Here is a 19045-nt window from a genome sequence, read left to right as displayed (position 1 = left end):
TCAGCGTGTATCTCTATCCGGAAAACACAAACCTTTCTGCTTTTGATAAAGTAAACAGCAAACATGCGGGTGTGCCTGCAAGATGCCACAAGTGCCAAAGCCTGCTAGGAAGACACTCTTTAAATCTGTATCAGTGAGTTTATAAGGGAGAGTTCAAAAGTATCTCATATACCTATATTGTTCCAATTCCAATTATTTATAGTTTTTCTGGGATTTATTGTTTGAAAGATTGCATGCTCCTCTTAAGGTTAAAGTGGATATCATTTGTCAGTTGTGTGGTTCCCTTACTAATTTCTCCATCTTCCACAGGATTCCGTTGCGTGGATAAATACAGACCTTGTGAAAATGGAGGGACATGCTTAGATTCGTCCTCTCGGTGCATGTAAGTGCAACATATGTCAAGATGTACAAGGATAAGACCTGTGGGCCAGAGTTTCCTTTCAGCAAAGCCTCCAATCTGAGTTTTTTCCTGCCTCAATCCTTCATAAACTCAGCTTTTTGAAAGGCATTCAAACCAAAAGTGTAGGCCTTGTGTGTAAATTGATTTACACAGGCTATTATTTGTCAGTTGGTTCTTTAATGTTTAGGGGAAAGACTGATTTCCAGTCTTATACTCAGTTTGAAACAGTGAATATGCCCTTTTTATATCCTGTTGAATGATATTTAAACAACACTCACATAATAGTGATGAAAGATAGGACAAATTGATTAGGCTTACACAGATGAGCATCTACGAGCCTCAACATGTTTGGCCACACTCATCTCTTGCACCTGTTAGAGATCTCTGTCAGACTTAAATCACTGCATTACTCTGCACATAGTATGAGTAAAGTTTTCCTTCATTTTTTCTCATTGTTTTTTTTTCTCCAATGTTATTTTCATTGTGTCATATTCTTTGATGTGTGGTGTAATTGCAATTATTTTTAAGCCTTTAAAAAAACTTTTTTGATTAACTGTCTTTGTTTCCTGCCTGCTTTGGGCATTTTGAGCCTTCACATCTTTTGACAGTGATAAGGCTTTTGTTTTTCAAATTGGTTAGGGGGGTTGTGTGGGAACCTATTACAATAGTCAAGTTAAATAGCCTACAGTGTCTTGCCTGGGGGTCATTTGTCCTTTTTTAAAAAACCTTTAGCTTAGGAAACATGCCTTGAGTGTTTTAGATGGAGGAGATAGTCACTGATAGAACAAAAACTCCTTGGTTGCCAGCTGCTTCCCTCCAAAACAGTATACATTTATTATTTTATTGGAGTTATTTGCAGTTTACAACACTGCAGGGGTCAAAGTTGAGCCAATACCATGAGTGCACTTTTCACAAGCAAATAATAAGGCATATATATTTATATATATATATATATATATATATATATATTATTTTTATTTTTTTCAAACATAAAAGTAGTGACATAGTTCTGTTTAGTGATTATTCTGCCAATAGTAGCCACCACACACTAGCCAATGTGTAACTCGACTGCATGTGGAACAAGTAACCAGCCACATTTTTTTAATCATTAGCTGGAGCCAAGATGGGTGAGTGTCATTAAGTGAGTAAATGTATAATTTTATGCTGCTAGGTCTTTTTTTTCCAGCATATCTCACATCATTTTCACAGCAAAGCATTTATTTTCAACCCCACACAGAAACAGCACTTCCTTACTACCAGTGAAAATTAACACCACACTCTCAATACACATTTATCTCCAGATTTAATACAGTCTCATCACAGGGTATGTGTTTTCTTTTGGAAGACACCATTCAGTCATCCTTTTGTGTTCCTTTAGTCATTTGTGCTGTGTACATGTATGTGTACATGTGTTAGTGATGTAGGAATTGGGCATGTGTAATCACTAAGCTGGTTCAGTGCCAAGAAAAAGAACCACTTAAAGTGCAAAGATAAAGGATTTCTAATGGAAGGGGACATCAAATGTCATACTACACAGAGTAGAAAGAGTCCCATACCAGGGCAGAGCAGTGGAGCGGAGCGTGGCCACCTGAGAGTGGTCAGACCAGTCGTAGACAGAGGTGACTGGCGGAGCCACCACCCCCCCTTTCCCCTGGGAGCCTACAGAAACAGGAGATCCAAAACAGCAGAAAAGATCCTTTCTTCTACCAGATACCTGCCTGTAACCTTGCACCATCAGAACAGGCCGTAGAAAGAGAGAGAGAAGAAAGGCCACAGCAAAGTGAGGCTAATACAGAGTAGAAAGACAGAAACAAAATGCACATACCCGTACATGTTTTGGCATTTGGAAGAAATTTGGAGAACTAGTAGAAAACAACCTTGCTTGAAATCACCACTGTTACACAGAACTCCACAGATGTTCATCTGTTCCTGCTTGTCCAACCACTGTTACTTATTTTTTCGTACATCAGGTAGCTCTCAAGTGACAGTAATACTGTGTGCATGGTAGCTACCATTGTTACTGCCCCACATACCAATGTATCCTCTGTCTTATTGGCACACACAACTTTGATACCCCAGTATAGAAAACAAACATGCAAGAAATCTCAAGTTCTATCATAGTTCTCTCTCTAGTTAGGTTTTTAATGCGTCTCTGAGTGTGCTGGCTTCCTCCTCGGCCGACTTAGTAAAGGTTGCAGGCCAGAGTTGCTGATAGGGGATTACAGTAGTAATCCTCAGAAAACTATTCAATTGAACAAACTCTCTGATACCCATTTCACCTGTTTCAGTGACCCATTAAAAATCATTTAATGCTTTTAGTCTGAATGAGTTGAGTATTCCAACCTGGCGTCATCAGCCCGCTCCCAACCTAAGTACTAACTTAAAATATATATTGGCTTGATTTGAAGAGTGGTGGTATTTCCTGCTTCTAAAGTGATCCAAAAAGTTACACAAAATCATCTGCAATGCATGTGCTAGTTTGTGGCTTCAGTGTACAAACCTTGCCGTGACCACTGTATCATCATCAAAGTCTAAGATCCTTTTTAGTGGTAACAAAAGTGCAGCTACAGTTGTAAAACAGGGTATTGTGGGGATAGGGAAATCCCTTTGAGTCAACTTGTGTTGACTATATGTTATACATGTATTTTTTTGTGAGAGAATAGTTTAATTAAGGAAGGTAAAATTAGTTTAATGAAGATGATTCCCATTGGCACTTCATAACTGTGTAGCTTATGCACAGAAACATGGCTCTGCGTCAGTCTGGTCGGAGTGTGGCTTTTAACAAACCAGAACGTAAAAGTTTCATAGAATAAAACTTGTAACACACAAGCAGTTCACTCCAAAACATAAAACTAATGGGTAAAATAAATTCGAAAAGTTGTTTATACTGCGGATTAATTTAAGTTCTGTTGGGTGTTGGTCCAAACCCCAGAGCTGCTGAACATCCTTCCCTGCTCAACCTGGCTTTGTTTGAGGGTAAGTGAGATTTTGTAGTTCTGTATATCTGCTAAAGACGTTGAGTTGCTCAGAAACACTAGCTCTGCCAACCAGCCTTTTCTGGTTACTGCGATGATAAACAAGCTCTAAACCGCACTACTCAGCACGGCATAGATTCAAAATAACTTGTAATGTGAAGCTTTTCAAAATGTTCCCTGTTCTTCTTGATACACAATAAATATTTTTAAAGTATTCTTTCTATGATCTCCCTGTGGCCCCGAGTTTTGAACTTGACAGTGAAGGGTTGATAGTGTCACAGAGAGTGTGGCCTTCTAGGTGAGCAGTCAGGAACTCCAGTTGAAGAGCCTTTGGCCCCTCGGCTCCGCCCTGTGAGCAGAATGTGCTGCCTAGAGAGCCGCAGTGGCGTGGCCGGAGTAGAGATAATTAGGCAGATTGAGAGGGTGTCATTCAGAGAGGATCCAGCTGGAGGGATCGGACTGGGGGTAGGGAATGGGTAGGGAGGCTGAGAAGGAGGGAGGGAGGGGGGCAGGGGAAGGGGGGTAGCGTAGAGGACAGCTGGTGGATGTTGTGATGGTAATCCAGTGAAGTCAGATCTTGACAAAGGGGAAGCATAGGGCCAGGTGCTGCCATTGAGCAGTCAGCCGCCCCCATACTGTGAGAGACAAGCTTGTGGAGGAATGAAGCCGGTAGCCCTCTAGCACATGTTGCCTCTCTCACAGTGGCAGGCAAGTCCACTCTTTCTCTCTCTGCGTGTTGTCCCAGCTCTGGCGGCTCATCCTCTGCCTCTGTCTCTCAACACAGTGCCAGATCACAGATTACGACCAACTCTTTCCTCTCAGATCCTTTAAACAGAATGGAAATAAATGTGGGGCTTCTCCATGGTGTGAGGCCCATGGATGGATACAGTGGTCCTCTTTATGTTATAAATGCTTGGCCCTTGGCCTCAGTAGCAGAGTTAGCATATAAATTGTGAGTTTTGTTATGACCCTGTCGCAACTCCCATCCTCTTAGAACATGATGAAAGAGGACATCTTTGACTTTAGTAGGGAGCAGGCTGTCTAGTACGTCTCTACGTGTGGAGTGCTGTTTCTCTTCTTAAAAATTTGTATCTGCTTACTTTATTTCACATTTGGAAAAAACACAGGCAAAAGCTAGAACTGTACATGTTGCAGATACTTTCCCCCCCCTTTTTTAATAATAAGAAGGAATAAGGAATTTTCTCATGGGAGGATAAAACATTTCAAAATGGGAATTATGGCACCTACAAATTAATTTACTCAAAAACAGAGAAAAAAAATGCATTTTGGGGGAACACAATTGACTAAGAAGTGGAAATATGCCAATGCACATATTTACTGACATACCGTAGCAAAGAGACAGATTATATTGTTAGCTTAGTTCAGAGCACCTCAGGGCTAGTGTTTTCTTTGGCATCTTTATGGTGGATTAGAAAGGAATGCTTAGTAAGATTCCTCCTGTCCCTCTGGTGCTTTCAGGTTATTGTCCATACCTCCCATCCATTCACCCTGGTAGCCCCTTCAGGAATGTCTTCAACAATACTGTCAGCCTAGTCGCATTGAAAATGGGATGTTTGGAATGACTTGTTTGATTTGCCATTAGTTACTTTGCAATTTTGCGAAGCAACAAATAGCCCATATCACTCAAGCTGTCCTGACACGCAGCCATTGTCATGTCATTATCCAGGAAAGTTGATGTATGGCAGACCCAGTAGTTTCAAATGACTTAAGAGTAGGACAGTGAAAAGATGAGTACTATCTGACCAAGAGGTTACACTATCATTGGGAGTAACATTTGGGTTTGTTGTCTCTTCTTCTCTCCGGGTCATGACTGGAGACTAGGAACTGTGGTTCCCAGGCCCCGTCATAGGAAGTGGTGCCTTCTGACCTCTCTGCTACGTACATCCTGTCTTATCAGAGAAGCTTATGTAGCTTACTCAGTGCACTAGGGTCTCCATGCTCCTCAACTTTCTCATGTTTTGCCTCATTTTATTTCATCCTCTTACCCCTTGGCTACATTGTGCCAAAAGTGTTTCATCGTTTATTACTTTGAACTTTTATCTGAGTATGTGTAATGAAAAATTGTGTGCTCACTCACATATCATACATATCCAGAAAACTAGTCCACTGTGCTTGTGTATTATTATTCTTTTTGGAGTCTATGTATGTCTGAACCACATGCTTATGTAGGGATAAGTCTGCCTCTGGAATCTCATCCCCTGGCTGTTTGTTCTTATCCGGGAGAGGATGAGTTCTGAAGAGAAATTCAGGCAGGCCTGATTGAAATAACTGAGATCCGCCAGCAAAATTTCCCTAGTCTCTCCCTCCCCTTTAGAAGAGGAAGGGATGGGTCCATCATTAAATGATTCAGGAAAAGGCATTCACTTTTCCACTAAGCACACTTTCCACAGACAAACAGGCAGCATTTTGGCAATGTTTACCTTTTCCTAATTTAAGATTTATCCGAGGTTTTGGACGTTGCACACAGTTGCTGCATTATTGTAATAAGCTTTATTTTAATAAAATTTTCCATTAGGTTTGACTGGCCCATAGCCTTTTTTGACATCTATAATAGTTCTTTGGGTGACAGCAGTAGATAGAAGCAGCAGATAATAGACATTCTCTGTTTTCTCCTTAGCTTATCACTTAGAACCTTTGCCAGTGCACCATAAACAAATCTCATTCTTCCTCAGGACCATAAGTATGCGAAAGTCTGTGCCGGTCTCAGTCACTTGGTTTCTGTCAACATTATTAAAATGGATTGTTTTTTTATTGGATATTTTTGTAGTTATATTTAATCCACATTAATTGTGCAGCAAATATTTGGCTTGCAAGCTTGAGATAAAACATTGAGCAAGGCTTTGGTCTTTCATGTTAGGTAGGGGATGGGGTCTTTTCAAATTTCAGTTTAAAGTTTAACAAAATCTGGTTCAGTTTAGGTGGTTGGGTGGGGTTTTTGTGGTTGAGATCAGTGGAGAATGCTTTGAAAGACCTCGATGTTGGGATTCATGCAATGTGGTCATGGGCAAACGCGTTGCTATTTGAAAAATGTCAGGGAATATTCTTCCAAAAATCTGCAGACAGTTTAACCAAATTTGCTCAGATAGGGTATGAACTAAAAGTGTAAAAACTACTATTTATTTTCATAGCAGCATTACTGAGCACTTAATGAGAGAGCACATTTTTATTCTCTTAGTACAGAATATCTGTGAAATCCCTACAGTATTCTGGATTTATATTCTTATATGTGTAAATATGAGCGTTTTGAGGCTATCAGAGTTGAGGAGGATGCACTCACAGCTTTTTGGTCAGATGCATTACTGCTTCCCACAGAAGAAAGTTAAATGTCCTTAAATTCACATGTTTATTATTCATGCTCTGGGGGGGCTCAGGAAACCTCTTTCTGGAGATTTCAATACCTCCATTGTGTGTCTTAAGCACAATTGTTGAAACAATCTTTGCACTATAAACTGTGAAACATGCATCCTTTTAGACATGATCATACTTAATTACCAGACTGAATTGGTCCCGCATGCTGCTTAGTGCTACCTGCATATGTAGGGGATCAGTCCTCTGAAGTGCTCCAACTGTCCTTACAAAACCCTGTCTTCCAACACCCCCTTTTTCTCGCTCCGGCTCTCTCTCTCTCACCATGGGTTACTGTTGCCAGGCTACAGCCCAGGCCTGTTGGTCCGTGTAAGCCCAGGCCTGAAAGACTAGCTGTTTGGGTCACTGCTCCCCCCCAACACTCTCATACAAAGGAGTTCTGACTACTTTAGCTCTTTTATTTGGGCCACAAAACGCTCCCCAACCCCCAATCTGGCTCTTTGCTGAGAAAGGGAGAGCCAAGCTGAGGAGAGCAGAGCAGAGGAGGCTGTTTGAAGGGGGGGGGGGGCTCCTGTTGGCAGTGTGGTGTCAGTATGGACTCACATAAAGGAGTAGAGCTGGTTCCTGCTTGCTTGTGGGAGGAGGGGGTGAGGGAAAGTGGCCTGTGTTGAGTGAAAGAGACAGAGTTGTAAGAGTTTTCCCAAAGATTAATATTTATTTCGAACCTCAGGTTCACAAGAATTTGTTTATTAGCTTCTGTCATGCAATATAGAAGTTGAAATTTTGCCCCAAGTCAAAAGATAGTAGTTCTGTTGTTGTTGCTCTTTCTCTCCGTTTGTCTTAGGTAATGCCCTCTTAGATAGAAAGACTCTATACTTGTTGCTTTGTGGAGCTTGACTCTGTGTATGAACCGTGTCAGAGATTACAGCCTCTTTGTTCACAGGTGAGCCATCTTTTGACCTCTGGCAGAGAAGCTGCTATTGTATAGGAGCAGATGAGCTCAGGTTTCCCTGCAGTGACCCAGAAAGCAGGAAAACCGGCATTGTGTTACACAAGTATAGGTGATGGAACATACTTCCATAAATCAGTTTTAGTCAGAAGGTCACAGTGCACTGCTAGAATGTCAAGTTTTTGAGGTCATTTGCACTTTAAATTCTTCTTCATTAAATGTTTGACTATTGTCATCTCTTTCTTACTTCTTCTATAATGTTTCCTTTGGATCTTCTCTTTTATGTGTTCACAATACTACCCTTCCTCAACGGCTAAGGCTGGTTGTAAGTTTCTTTTCATTGTTTTTTGGGCGTGTAGTGATTGTTGCATGTGTTTGCTTTGTTGCAGTGGTGCCTTTGTGTAACAATCTTAAAAATGTGTTAAGAGGAATTGTTAATGCATGTGCTTTTGAAGGATGACCACAACTATTGAGTGGTGTGAAATGGCCTGTGTGTGTGTGTGTGTGTGTGTGTGTGTGTGTGTGTGTGTGTGTGTGTGTGTGTGTGTGTGTGTTATACGGGCTTGTCCCATGAGCAAAACAGTACAGTTGTTTTGGCAGTCTGGCAAGAGAGGTAGATGCCAGACACCCAGAGATACACTGACAGATGCAGACAGATGCATGGTGCCGTGGCTGCAGCTGGCAGAAGTCCTCATATGTGTTGACACAGAGAGATTACCCACTCTGGCCATCCCTCCTCTGCTGCACTCAAAGACCTCCTCCTCATCTGCTGCACTCTCTTCCTCAAAGGTCAGAAGTCAGCACTCACGAAATATGACTCAGAGACCCATTGCACAACAGCAGTCTGCACCTGCCTCCCACATCCTCCACAAATAAGGCGGAGCTCAGGCAAAGGCATAGTTCCTGTCCCGGTTTTCCCAGAAGCAGTGGAATCCACAAGGTTGTAAAGAGCCTGATAAGGACACTTTCAATACACCAGGACAAAGTTGCAGGTCTCTCACAGTCTTTGCACTGATAGCACTCTGATTTGTGTGTTATGGGAGTAGCACGTTGGCAATGAGTCGGGTCTAGACAAAAGAATGTGTGTTTTGGCTTCTCAGTTCAGTGTGCATTTGTAAGAGAGGACAAATAATTTATCAGGCATAGCTACTATCGTCATTCTTACACACCCACACACACATTTAGGTATGTACACTAACACACACAAATAAACACCAGTGCACTTCATTCTCATAGCTTAAGACACATTATTCCAAATATAATAATATCTCTAGTAGTTTAATATCTGTAGTGCAACATCAACATGTACTTGGACACATATTTCCTGGAATAAATTGTAAGTTATTTTCTGTCCACAGAGAGTCACAGTGGTCTTTGGGGAACAACATCCTGTTAAGACTGTAGCTTTAGCTTTCATCAGCCCACATTACAGAGTGGCTCCAGATGAATTTAAGCCTGTTTTGTATTTTTCAGCTCTATGATCAACTTTTTTCCTCAACCCGTTCAAAGCCGTCTTTGTGACACATTTGTGTTTCATTTTTTAGTGACACACTGGATTCCAGACATAGTTAATTTGCCTCTAAATAAACCCAGCCAAGCCATGACAAATAGCCATGGGGACCAAGGGTGGGGGTGGGGAGGGGTGATTGGTTGGGTGTCAGGCTTGCTTGTTCATCTGTGAGGTTGCTATGGCAACAGGGATTGTGCATTCGGAGTGAGTGCGGTGTTTTCAGAGCAAGGGACGAGGGATTACAGGAAATATGACATGACATTCTTTCTGGACCAGACCACTCTCTCCTCCTCTTCGTCGCTCTCGCCACCCTCGCCACCAATTCCACCTTCCAAAGACATTATCTCCTGCAGAGCAACCCCACCCCACTCCCTCCAGCCTGAGTGACATTATCATCACAATTAGACGGGGGACCTCTGACATCTGACCTCTCAGCGCGTGAGGGGGGCTGTTAGGGGGAAAGCCAAGCTGGCATTCAGGGGGGCTTTAGGAGATAGAAGAGTAGCTGTAATAACTGTGCAAACTCCCTTTCAACATCTGAATGAGTGCAACAAACTACGTTGGAGACATTTCTTTCCTGCACTGTTTCTGCATATATGCACATTCTTGTGTATACGCCTGTCTGCCTAGCTCCAGCATGCTTAGCCCAGTGGCTTCTCCATTTCACCATTGTCTTTGTAAGGCTGGAAAGAAAAAGCCAGACAAAACTGAGTAGTCTTCTGTTTTTATGAACCGTAGCCGAACAGTCAAAAAGAAAGAAGGCAATTTCAGTGTAAATCTAGATCCGGATCAATTCATCCTCTTTAGCCTTACCTGGAGCAGCTTCAGTCTCCTAGCCAGGGGCAACAGCCACAATATTTTCGTAGTCTTTGTTACTTATAAGCCCTTTTTAAACAGAGATCCCACAATAATTCCATAAAGAAGACTTTTTTACACAAATACCAAACAAATACACAACAATGCCAGTGTTCTGTAAGCAAAAGAATGGTAAATAGACTGCACTTACATAGCGCCTTTCTAGTCTTCCGACCACTCAAAGTGCTTTACACAACCATGCACACATATTCATACAATGATGGGCCAACTGTTGATCAGAAACAAACTAATCCCATTGACACACACCTACACACCAATGGTGAATGGCGTAATAACGGCACAACATTCCTACTTTGAACAGGCTGTATAGAAAAGACTAGTGTTTACTAGAGGGGGAGGGCACATCAAAAAAGTAAACAATAAACACCAGTGTAGAGGTGATGGTCCTGTAAAAGTGGACAGATGAAAACCCATTGTTGATCCTGCCTACGGGTTCCTCTCCAATGAAAGAGAAGACCGAGCCCAAGGGCGGGCCAAAACCCAGCCATCACTGCCCTGTCAACAGCATCAAACAGCCTGTTTGAAGAGGGAGCTTGTATCTAGCCTGGGGCTCCACTGTGGGTGTAGAGTTACCAGTTCATACTGGACTCCTTAGTAAGTCTAAACCTTGTCTACACTCCCATAGGACCTCTGCAGAGAGCTATAGGAATCCCTGTTTATATGTTTATCTCAGCTTCTTAGTGGAGCAGGAATAGGTCAGACGTACACTAAGTCTACACCACCTGCGTAGCAGAGCAGCAGCAGCAGCTTCAGTCCTCCACCTGTGTCTACAGAGTCCCATCCTCAATCACCGTAGTTACGTGAAACAAAAGAAAATAGACTTAAACCAAAAAAAAAAATATATATATATAAAATATAGAAAAAATATATAATAAATAAATGTAGCACGAGTGACGTTGAGCCGCTACATGGCCTGTGTAGGCAACTGTATTGGAAGGATGTCTGTCCTGTCAGATGTGCACGAGACAGATGACTAAAAAACAGCTTAAACGCCTCACATGTGGACCCACCATTAGCGTTTCACCAAGATAATGCACAACTCTATAAGTATATAGTCACTGGGAGGAGGATGTGTTGTTTCATTCAAATACCACAGCTGCTTATCCTATTCACTTCATGTGTGCTGTGTGTAGTTCTCATTTTTCTCATGTCAGTATTTTTTGGCAGTTGTTAAGTTTCCAGACTGCTGTTTCTGGGTGTGTTCATTTTCATATATGAGAACAGAAACAAGAGCTGAGGTGCGGAAAAACTGTAACAGTGGAGGAATGTTAGCTGACATTAGGAGTGTGTGCCTTGTGAAGCCTATAAGACAAAGAGAGATGGCCTCCCTCCGTCTTTATATTTTAAAGTTTGTTTGTGAGTGTATGTGTGTCCCATTCCATGAACAATGTATTGCATGATTAGTGCTTGTGGGGTAAGCAATGTTAATAGAAATGTATTCCAGGGCCCAGAAGCATTACTCATGCCAAGGTATGACTCAGGCAGCAGGCCTAGCCAAGATGTCATTGGGCCCTGATTGCCAAACCCAAACATGATGGGAATTGGGCTACAATTGGGCTACACTGGATTTGGAGCCATAGCTCTGTCTTTAATACCTTAGTTTGTAAACTTATGACCTGTTTTGACTAAGACATCCTAATGTGTGAGTGCATGTGAATTTGTTTTTCTAGATGTCGTCCCGGATTCATTGGTCCTCTCTGTCAGCACCTGGATCCCTGTCATCGATCGCCATGTCTGAACGGAGCAGCTTGCAAGAGCCAAGTGGTCAATGGAATCCCACAATACACCTGTGTGTGCCAGAGAGGGTTCAGAGGTACATATATCACATATATCACAATTTGTCTTCATTAAAAAAAGATCACATTTGAGAAGGTAGACTGAAAGTTTCTATTTTAACTGAATACAATTCACTTTCTCCAGGCCAAGACTGCTCCCTCATTGATGCCTGTGCCACAAGCCCCTGTGCCAACGGGGCCCGTTGTGCCAATTGGAATAACCACTACAACTGTTCCTGCCCACCTGGCTTCCAGGGAAAGAACTGCCGCAATGACATTGATGAGTGCCGCAAGCCTTCCGTGTGCCTCAATGGTGGCCTCTGCATGAACACCCATGGGTCCTTCCGCTGCCAGTGCCAACCTGGATATAGCGGGCGCACATGTGAGGTGTCCACCCTTCCCTGTGCCCCATCTCAGTGTGTTAATGGGGGCACCTGTCGACAGACTAGTGACCATTCCTACGAGTGTGCTTGCCTGCCAGGTAAAAAATCTCTCCATCAGCATATTAGAAAACACATGCACACACACAAACAAAATAAGAGTTGGTGTACAGACCCTGCTGTTTTCCCAGGCCCTCCACAGAGTACTATAGGCCTACAGATTTTCCCAGCCTGATGACGTAGGTTTTAGTGCTGTTGCTGGGATTTACTCCTATGTCCCAGGTCAGCTTCCTGTGTGCTATTAATAGCTACTGATGGGAGATGGGATGGTGGGAGAGTTGAAGAGGCAGCCCTGCCGGCAGTCTGCTCCACTCTGCTCTGTTCACAACAGAAGGAATTTACTTTATGGACCTTCTGGTTTCCCACTGGGGAGCTAACAGGAAATGTCTCTTGCCAGAGAGGAAGTCATTGAAACTGTGAGAGATTATAAAACAAGCAAACACTGCAGGGAGAGCGGACCTCTGAAGCAGGCAGGAGTCATGGCTGTTGCTGGCATCATATGGGAACCATCATGAGAAGATGTAAACAATCAGACACCCTCTGAACCTTTTTACTGCCTACATTGCCCTATACCACCTCTCTAGTGTGGGAAATATCACTCAAGGTTAATAGCAGAAATGTTTAGCGTCCGGAACAGGGACCACTGAATGTTTAAAAAAAACTCTCTCGCCTGTGTGTGTTACTGTGTCCGTGTAATAACTCTTTTCTTTCTCCATCTGTCTCAGGGTTTGAGGGACACAACTGTGAGAATAATGTTGATGACTGTCCAAGTCATAAGTGTCTTAATGGTGGGATATGTGTGGACGGAGTCAACACCTACAATTGCCAGTGCCCACCAGAGTGGACAGGTACACGTCTATTTACATCATATTTTAAACAAACTCATATATATGTCATGATGAGAATGCAAGAGCTAATATGTCTCCTAACCACACTAGGGCAATACTGTGCTGAGGATGTCAACGAGTGTCTCATGCAACCAAACGCCTGCCATAATGGGGGTACTTGCTTCAACACCATTGGTGGTCATACCTGTGTTTGCGTTAATGGTTGGACGGGAGATGACTGCAGTGAGAACATTGATGACTGCGCCATAGCAGTTTGCTTCAATGGTGCCACCTGCCATGACCGTGTAGCATCTTTCTTCTGCGAGTGCCCAGTTGGCAAGACAGGTAAATGGGTTTACCAAATGGCCTCCATATCCCCTCTTAGCTCTTACTGCTAGATTGTTAATGTGTTTTCTTTCTGCACTTTCTCCACAGGTTTGCTGTGCCACCTTGATGATGCGTGTGTGAGTAATCCCTGCAATGAGGGCGCAGTGTGTGACACCAACCCCCTTAACGGCCGCGCCATTTGCACATGTCCTGCTGGCTTTGTAGGAGGTGCCTGCAACCAGGACATGGATGAGTGTTCAATTGGTAAGTCTTTTTTACGATTGTTAGCGCTGTGGCTCATATCTTTTCTTTGAGTACGGTTCATGTACTGATCCGCTGCTCTTTACCTGCAGGTGCAAACCCATGTGAGCATTTTGGGAAATGTGTGAACACAGAGGGCTCCTTCCAGTGTCAGTGCGGTCGGGGGTATGCTGGCCCACGTTGTGAGATTGACATCAACGAATGCCTGTCCATGCCCTGCCAGAATGATGCCACTTGTCTGGACCGCATTGGAGAGTTCACCTGCATCTGTATGCCAGGTATGCAGACGTATTTCAGCAATAAAATAATACAGCCATTACAACCTTAATTCAGCCTGATGTCATTCACATAGGACAGCCCAAAACCAGTTGCAGAGTGGACAACTGTTTATTTAAACTTGACCTTCTAAATTAGCATTATCTACAGTGCTTCCATACTGACTGCCAGTGTAGACTGTTATGTAATACATTCCCATTGACGATGGGGGTATAGAGACTGCTCTACTCTCAGTGCACTGTACAGGCCAGACAGGGTATTAGTTTGGACTAAGTGATGGTTTGGACATTCAGTGACAAAAACACAGTGAAACTCTCACGCACAGTCCTACATGCATCCTGGGGTTTTGGGAACTATACAAATTAGAGCTGGGAGTCGGGTCTATAGGACTGGATGTGAGAGAGGGCCAGCAGTTAGGGGGAGGAGTGTGCTGTGAATACTAATGAGTGGTAGAGTGGTGGGAATGGAGCGGAACAATAGGGCCCCTCTGTGCTCCACTTTGCACCCCTCATACACACAGAGAGGGAAAGAGGCCTTTTCCCAGAGCCTCTCCCCCCTCCCCCTTCATTTCCAGAGACAGGCCCTTCCTCTTCACCCTCCTCATCATCAGCCAGCCTGGCAAAGCTCATGTGGAGCTGCTGATTATTTCTGATTCCACGCTAGCCTCTCCCCAGGGGCTGCACTCTGATCCACACTCTGTTTCACCTCAGTGAAGGAGCCCTTCATAGTTTGCTAACACAGAATGTATAACATGCATCTGGTGAATGGGACACTGACCCAGGGAGGGGTAATGCTCTATGGACAGTAGGGTGTGGTGATTTCAGGTCAGTAGAGTGGGAACACTGGGGATGGTCTGGGGATCTTTTATTCCATCCTGTGGTTCATCAGAAACCAGAGTCAAAAACCAAGGACTCCCATGAGAGAAACGTTTCCCACAGATACTTTTCCCATCGCAAACAGTACACACAATCACATGGACACCATGCTGGCTTGAATTCACATACCCGTACATAAAAACTCAACATAGTGAATCTCTTTCAGCTGCAAAAATGTATGTAAATTCAGTTTGGACTTTTTTCCAGGCTACATGGGGACATACTGTGAGATTGATGTAGATGACTGCGAGAGCAACCCATGCGTGAATGATGGCATCTGTCGGGACATGGTCAATGGCTTCACATGCACCTGCCAGCCAGGTAACACTTTTTTGACTGATCTTTATTGTTATCCCCTGTGTTTATTTCTGCTTCTGTTAACAACTTCAACTCAGTGACAGCAGCAGTAGGAACAGAAAGCCATGGTTTAAATGTCCCCAGAACCAGAGGAGGGAGGTTCAGCTTCGCTACTTCTGCCTGTTGCTGTTTAGAGCCACCACTCATAAAAAGGCAGGCCCAAAAGGCTGCCTATCCTCTCCTCTTGCCTGAACAAAGACACTATTGTGATCCCCGCACCCCTCCTCTGTGGAATGTGGAAGGGACAGCAGTCTCCCTCATCCTACCCTGGTGGTGGTGGGGAACAGCAGTCCTGCTAATGAGATTCTTTTCCAGGTCCGCAATTTACATCTGGGACAGACGTCCCCCCTCCACCCCCCATCTAGCTATTGAGCCGGTGGAGCTGATGCAGGAAGGGGGGGTTCCCTAAAAGAGAAAACAATCCCACCGTCTCCTCGAACCTCCTCCTCCCCCCCACTCTTTTGCAGCCCAAGCACCAACACACAGACCATCTTGACACTGTTAATCAACTGAGCAGTGTGTTACCAATGCACCAATTCACCCGTCTGGGCACTGTGCCCATGGATTTCAAGCCTGCTCAGTTTCTCAAGCTTTCGAAGCTAGTACTTTATATGTATTATTATTATGATTATCGTTATTGTCCATTATAGGATCTGTTTCTCCACACTGGCCAGATATTCCATACCACCTGATAACCATATTTACTCAGATTTCTTGCATGCACTTTATTATAAGTCCTTCCTCAAAAACATTATCAAGGTCACAGACCTTCCAGTGCATTTCGTTGTGGTCATCTCAGCACTGGTCCAAGTGCACAGATGACCTGTCCTTAACCAGTCAAGACGGCCTCAAACCCAACCTTAGCCAGACGTCACTAACCTACCCAAAGACCTCTGCCCTTCTAAGAAGAGACAGAACTGCCCTCTGACCTGGGCATGGACCCTTCCACTGGACCTTCTTTCTGACCCTTCGCCTCTGTGTTTGTATGTCCCAGGGTTTACCGGCACCATGTGTCAGATCGACATAGATGAGTGCGCCAGCACACCCTGCCAGAATGGAGCAAAGTGCTACGACAGGCCCAATGGGTTCGAGTGCCGCTGTGCTGAAGGTAAGGGCTTCTGTACCTTAAAGTTGGTAGATAGTACACTACTTAAGATGTCTTCCCAGGCAGAAGAGCCAATGAGCTTTAACCACTTGTTGGACCGTGTTTGGTCATTGTTAAATGTTCAGTGTTTTGGGGGTCAGCTATTTCTCTGGATGTCTGCTGGCCAAGCAGACTGACTTGAGGCCCCTAATCCCACTCTTTCCCTCATCGGCTCTCAGGATCATAGGGTCACTGAGGACCAGCAGTTGCCAAGAAAGGAGCCTTGGTCATCACCCCGACATCTGTTCATCTCTTAAACCCCCACACACCACCTTATGCTGCATTTTAACTTAAATTCCTTTACATTCATCCATGTCCATGTTAGAAAACAAGCCCAGATACAGAGTATTAATAAAGTTTATTACAAAGGCTGTGTTGCATGTATGAGCTGACTGTGCATATACATTGATATTTAACATATTTATTTGGACCTGTGCCTACGGAGGAGCCTGCTTCATTGTTTCAGTGGCCAGCTGCTTGGTATTCCCTGTGTTTGTGGGCCCCTTCTGTTGAGTGAAGTGGCCCTGTTTGACGTGGTGCAGTCTATTGTTCCCTCACCACTGTGAACAAAAGCAGGACTGGGAGGCCTGTGTAGGGCCCTTTTTTACTGCTTTGCCCAACTCAGCACTGCACTACACACATACCACACAAACCAACACTTACTTTCCCAACACACAGACACCGTCGACATGGAAACCACAATGATCAGAGCCCAAAACTGTAGAAGCTTTTATAAAGAAAAAGTGGGAAACAGACAGAAAGTTCAGCATAATAACAAAGATGAATGTCCATAAAAAAAAAAAAACAACTGAAAACTCATGGGAATTACAATGAAATAATGAAAAATGGAAATGGAATGTAATGGAAAAAGAAAAGCCATGGTTAGGTTGTCGGACAACAAAAGATTGAACTTTTTCTGCATGAAATGACCAGATCCTTAACACCAATCTCTGCTTATGCTTTTTGTCCTCTTTAGGTTATGAAGGGACACTCTGTGAGAGTAATATCAACAACTGTCAGCCTGACCCATGCCACCATGGTACTTGCATAGATGGTATTGCCAGCTACACCTGTAACTGTGATGCTGGCTACACTGGCTATCGCTGTGAGAACCAGCTTAATGAGTGCCACAGCAACCCTTGTCAGAATGGGGGCAAGTGTGTGGACCTGGTCAACAAATATATCTGTCAATGCCAACATGGAACTTCAGGTGAGAGGAAAAAATTCACTCAAAAATTTACTGCAACTGTAGGCTGAATCATATCCTATGCTCAAATCATGTTACTGTTGATTATGAAAATACCATATCATTCTCATTTACATTTTCTATACTGAAGCATTGTTAAAATGTTAATATTTCTAAAAGCCTAATGTAAAAACTACCTCTTCTCTGCAAACACAGGCACAAACTGTGAGATCAACTTTGATGATTGTGCCAGTAACCCATGTGACTATGGCATCTGCAAAGACGGCATCAATCGCTATGACTGTGTCTGCAAACCTGGCTTCACTGGTAAGGCCCTCTGAAAAGGAATCCACAAATTTGAGATGGAAAAATTGAGCCTCACTGTAAATGTTGACAAACACACTTTGATTATGTCTAACATCTCTCCTGCCAGGTCCGAAGTGTAATGTGGAGATAGATGAGTGTGCATCTAGCCCCTGTAGGAATGGAGGGACATGTGTGGATGAAGAGAATGGATTTCACTGCCAGTGTCCTGAGGGCTTCAAACCCCCTTACTGTTACTCTCAGGTGGACGAGTGTGGCAGCAGCCCATGTATCCATGGCTCATGCAGGGATGACATCAATGGGTATGAATTGTTTACAGTCTTTGTCACAAATTAAAGTGACTCACATGTGATACCAAGGAGAAACTTGGCACAGGCACCTTGCAAGCTTGTTGTTAATCCTACAGGCTTCAACTTGTGCATCATTACATTATTGCTGACTGTACTCCTGTGTTTCCAGTTACCGCTGTGACTGTGAGCCCGGATGGGTGGGGAAGAACTGTGACCTGGACAGGAATGACTGTTTGCCGAGTCCCTGCCAGAATGCTGGCACATGTATCGACCAGCTCAATGGCTTCACCTGCAAGTGTCGCCAAGGCTTCAGAGGTGAGTGGGTGGCATAATAGCATGACACACAGTAACCACTGGAGACATCAACATCAAAGAAAGTACAATAGAAAGAAAAGAATACACACATGCAGCACATGCAGTAATTTAATTTCTAACTGAGTGTCTTACAGACTTCATAGACACCTTTTAGTCTTAGAGATTCCTACCATGTTCTCCATGTTGTCTGCTTCCTGAATGACAATCTTCTACCTCCCCCTAGTGGTGTATTAAAAATGTGTAAATACATTCAGGCCAAGTCTCACGCTCATCAAATTTCTGTTCTGTTATGTGTTTTAATGTATTCTCTGTCCCTCCAATAGGTAACCTCTGCCAGGTGAACATCAACGAATGTGCATCCAGTCCCTGTCTGAACAAGGGTACTTGTGTGGATGGTGTGGCAAGTTTCACCTGTCTGTGTGAACTTCCTTACAGTGGACACACTTGCGCTGAGGTCCTCACCCCTTGCTCCCCTAACCCTTGTGCCAATCATGCCGTCTGCACACACACACCAGACTACTTGGGCTATCAATGTAACTGCCAGCCAGGGTGGCAAGGTTAGCAAAATTTTTACTTATCATCTCAGTGCCTGCTCATCTATTGTGAGATGA

At 43.7% G+C, this 19045-nt stretch overlaps 2 protein-coding genes across 3 annotated transcripts in view; both read left to right on the top strand.

Moving 5' to 3' along the window:
- The window catches only part of soul5 (heme-binding protein soul5), a 163310-nt gene that overhangs the window by 125753 nt on the left and 18512 nt on the right, over positions 1 to 19045 (top strand). The window lies entirely within an intron of this gene.
- The window catches only part of notch3 (notch receptor 3), a 29407-nt gene that overhangs the window by 1087 nt on the left and 9275 nt on the right, over positions 1 to 19045 (top strand). For both annotated transcript variants that reach the window (XM_051389247.1, XM_051389248.1), the window contains exons 2-15: positions 310 to 382; positions 11708 to 11850; positions 11958 to 12293; positions 12978 to 13100; positions 13191 to 13424; positions 13515 to 13670; positions 13760 to 13945; positions 15026 to 15139; positions 16170 to 16283; positions 17296 to 17529; positions 17722 to 17832; positions 17939 to 18131; positions 18289 to 18434; positions 18758 to 18991. In XM_051389247.1, coding sequence (XP_051245207.1) covers positions 310 to 382; positions 11708 to 11850; positions 11958 to 12293; positions 12978 to 13100; positions 13191 to 13424; positions 13515 to 13670; positions 13760 to 13945; positions 15026 to 15139; positions 16170 to 16283; positions 17296 to 17529; positions 17722 to 17832; positions 17939 to 18131; positions 18289 to 18434; positions 18758 to 18991 — 2397 coding nt within the window. The remainder of the gene's footprint in view (positions 1 to 309; positions 383 to 11707; positions 11851 to 11957; positions 12294 to 12977; positions 13101 to 13190; positions 13425 to 13514; positions 13671 to 13759; positions 13946 to 15025; positions 15140 to 16169; positions 16284 to 17295; positions 17530 to 17721; positions 17833 to 17938; positions 18132 to 18288; positions 18435 to 18757; positions 18992 to 19045) is intronic.

The sequence above is a fragment of the Dicentrarchus labrax genome, unplaced genomic scaffold (assembly GCF_905237075.1).
Source record: "Dicentrarchus labrax unplaced genomic scaffold, dlabrax2021, whole genome shotgun sequence".
NCBI lineage: Eukaryota > Metazoa > Chordata > Actinopteri > Moronidae > Dicentrarchus > Dicentrarchus labrax.
Note: the sequence above shows the minus strand (reverse complement) of the source record. Positions and strands in the feature narration are given on the sequence as shown.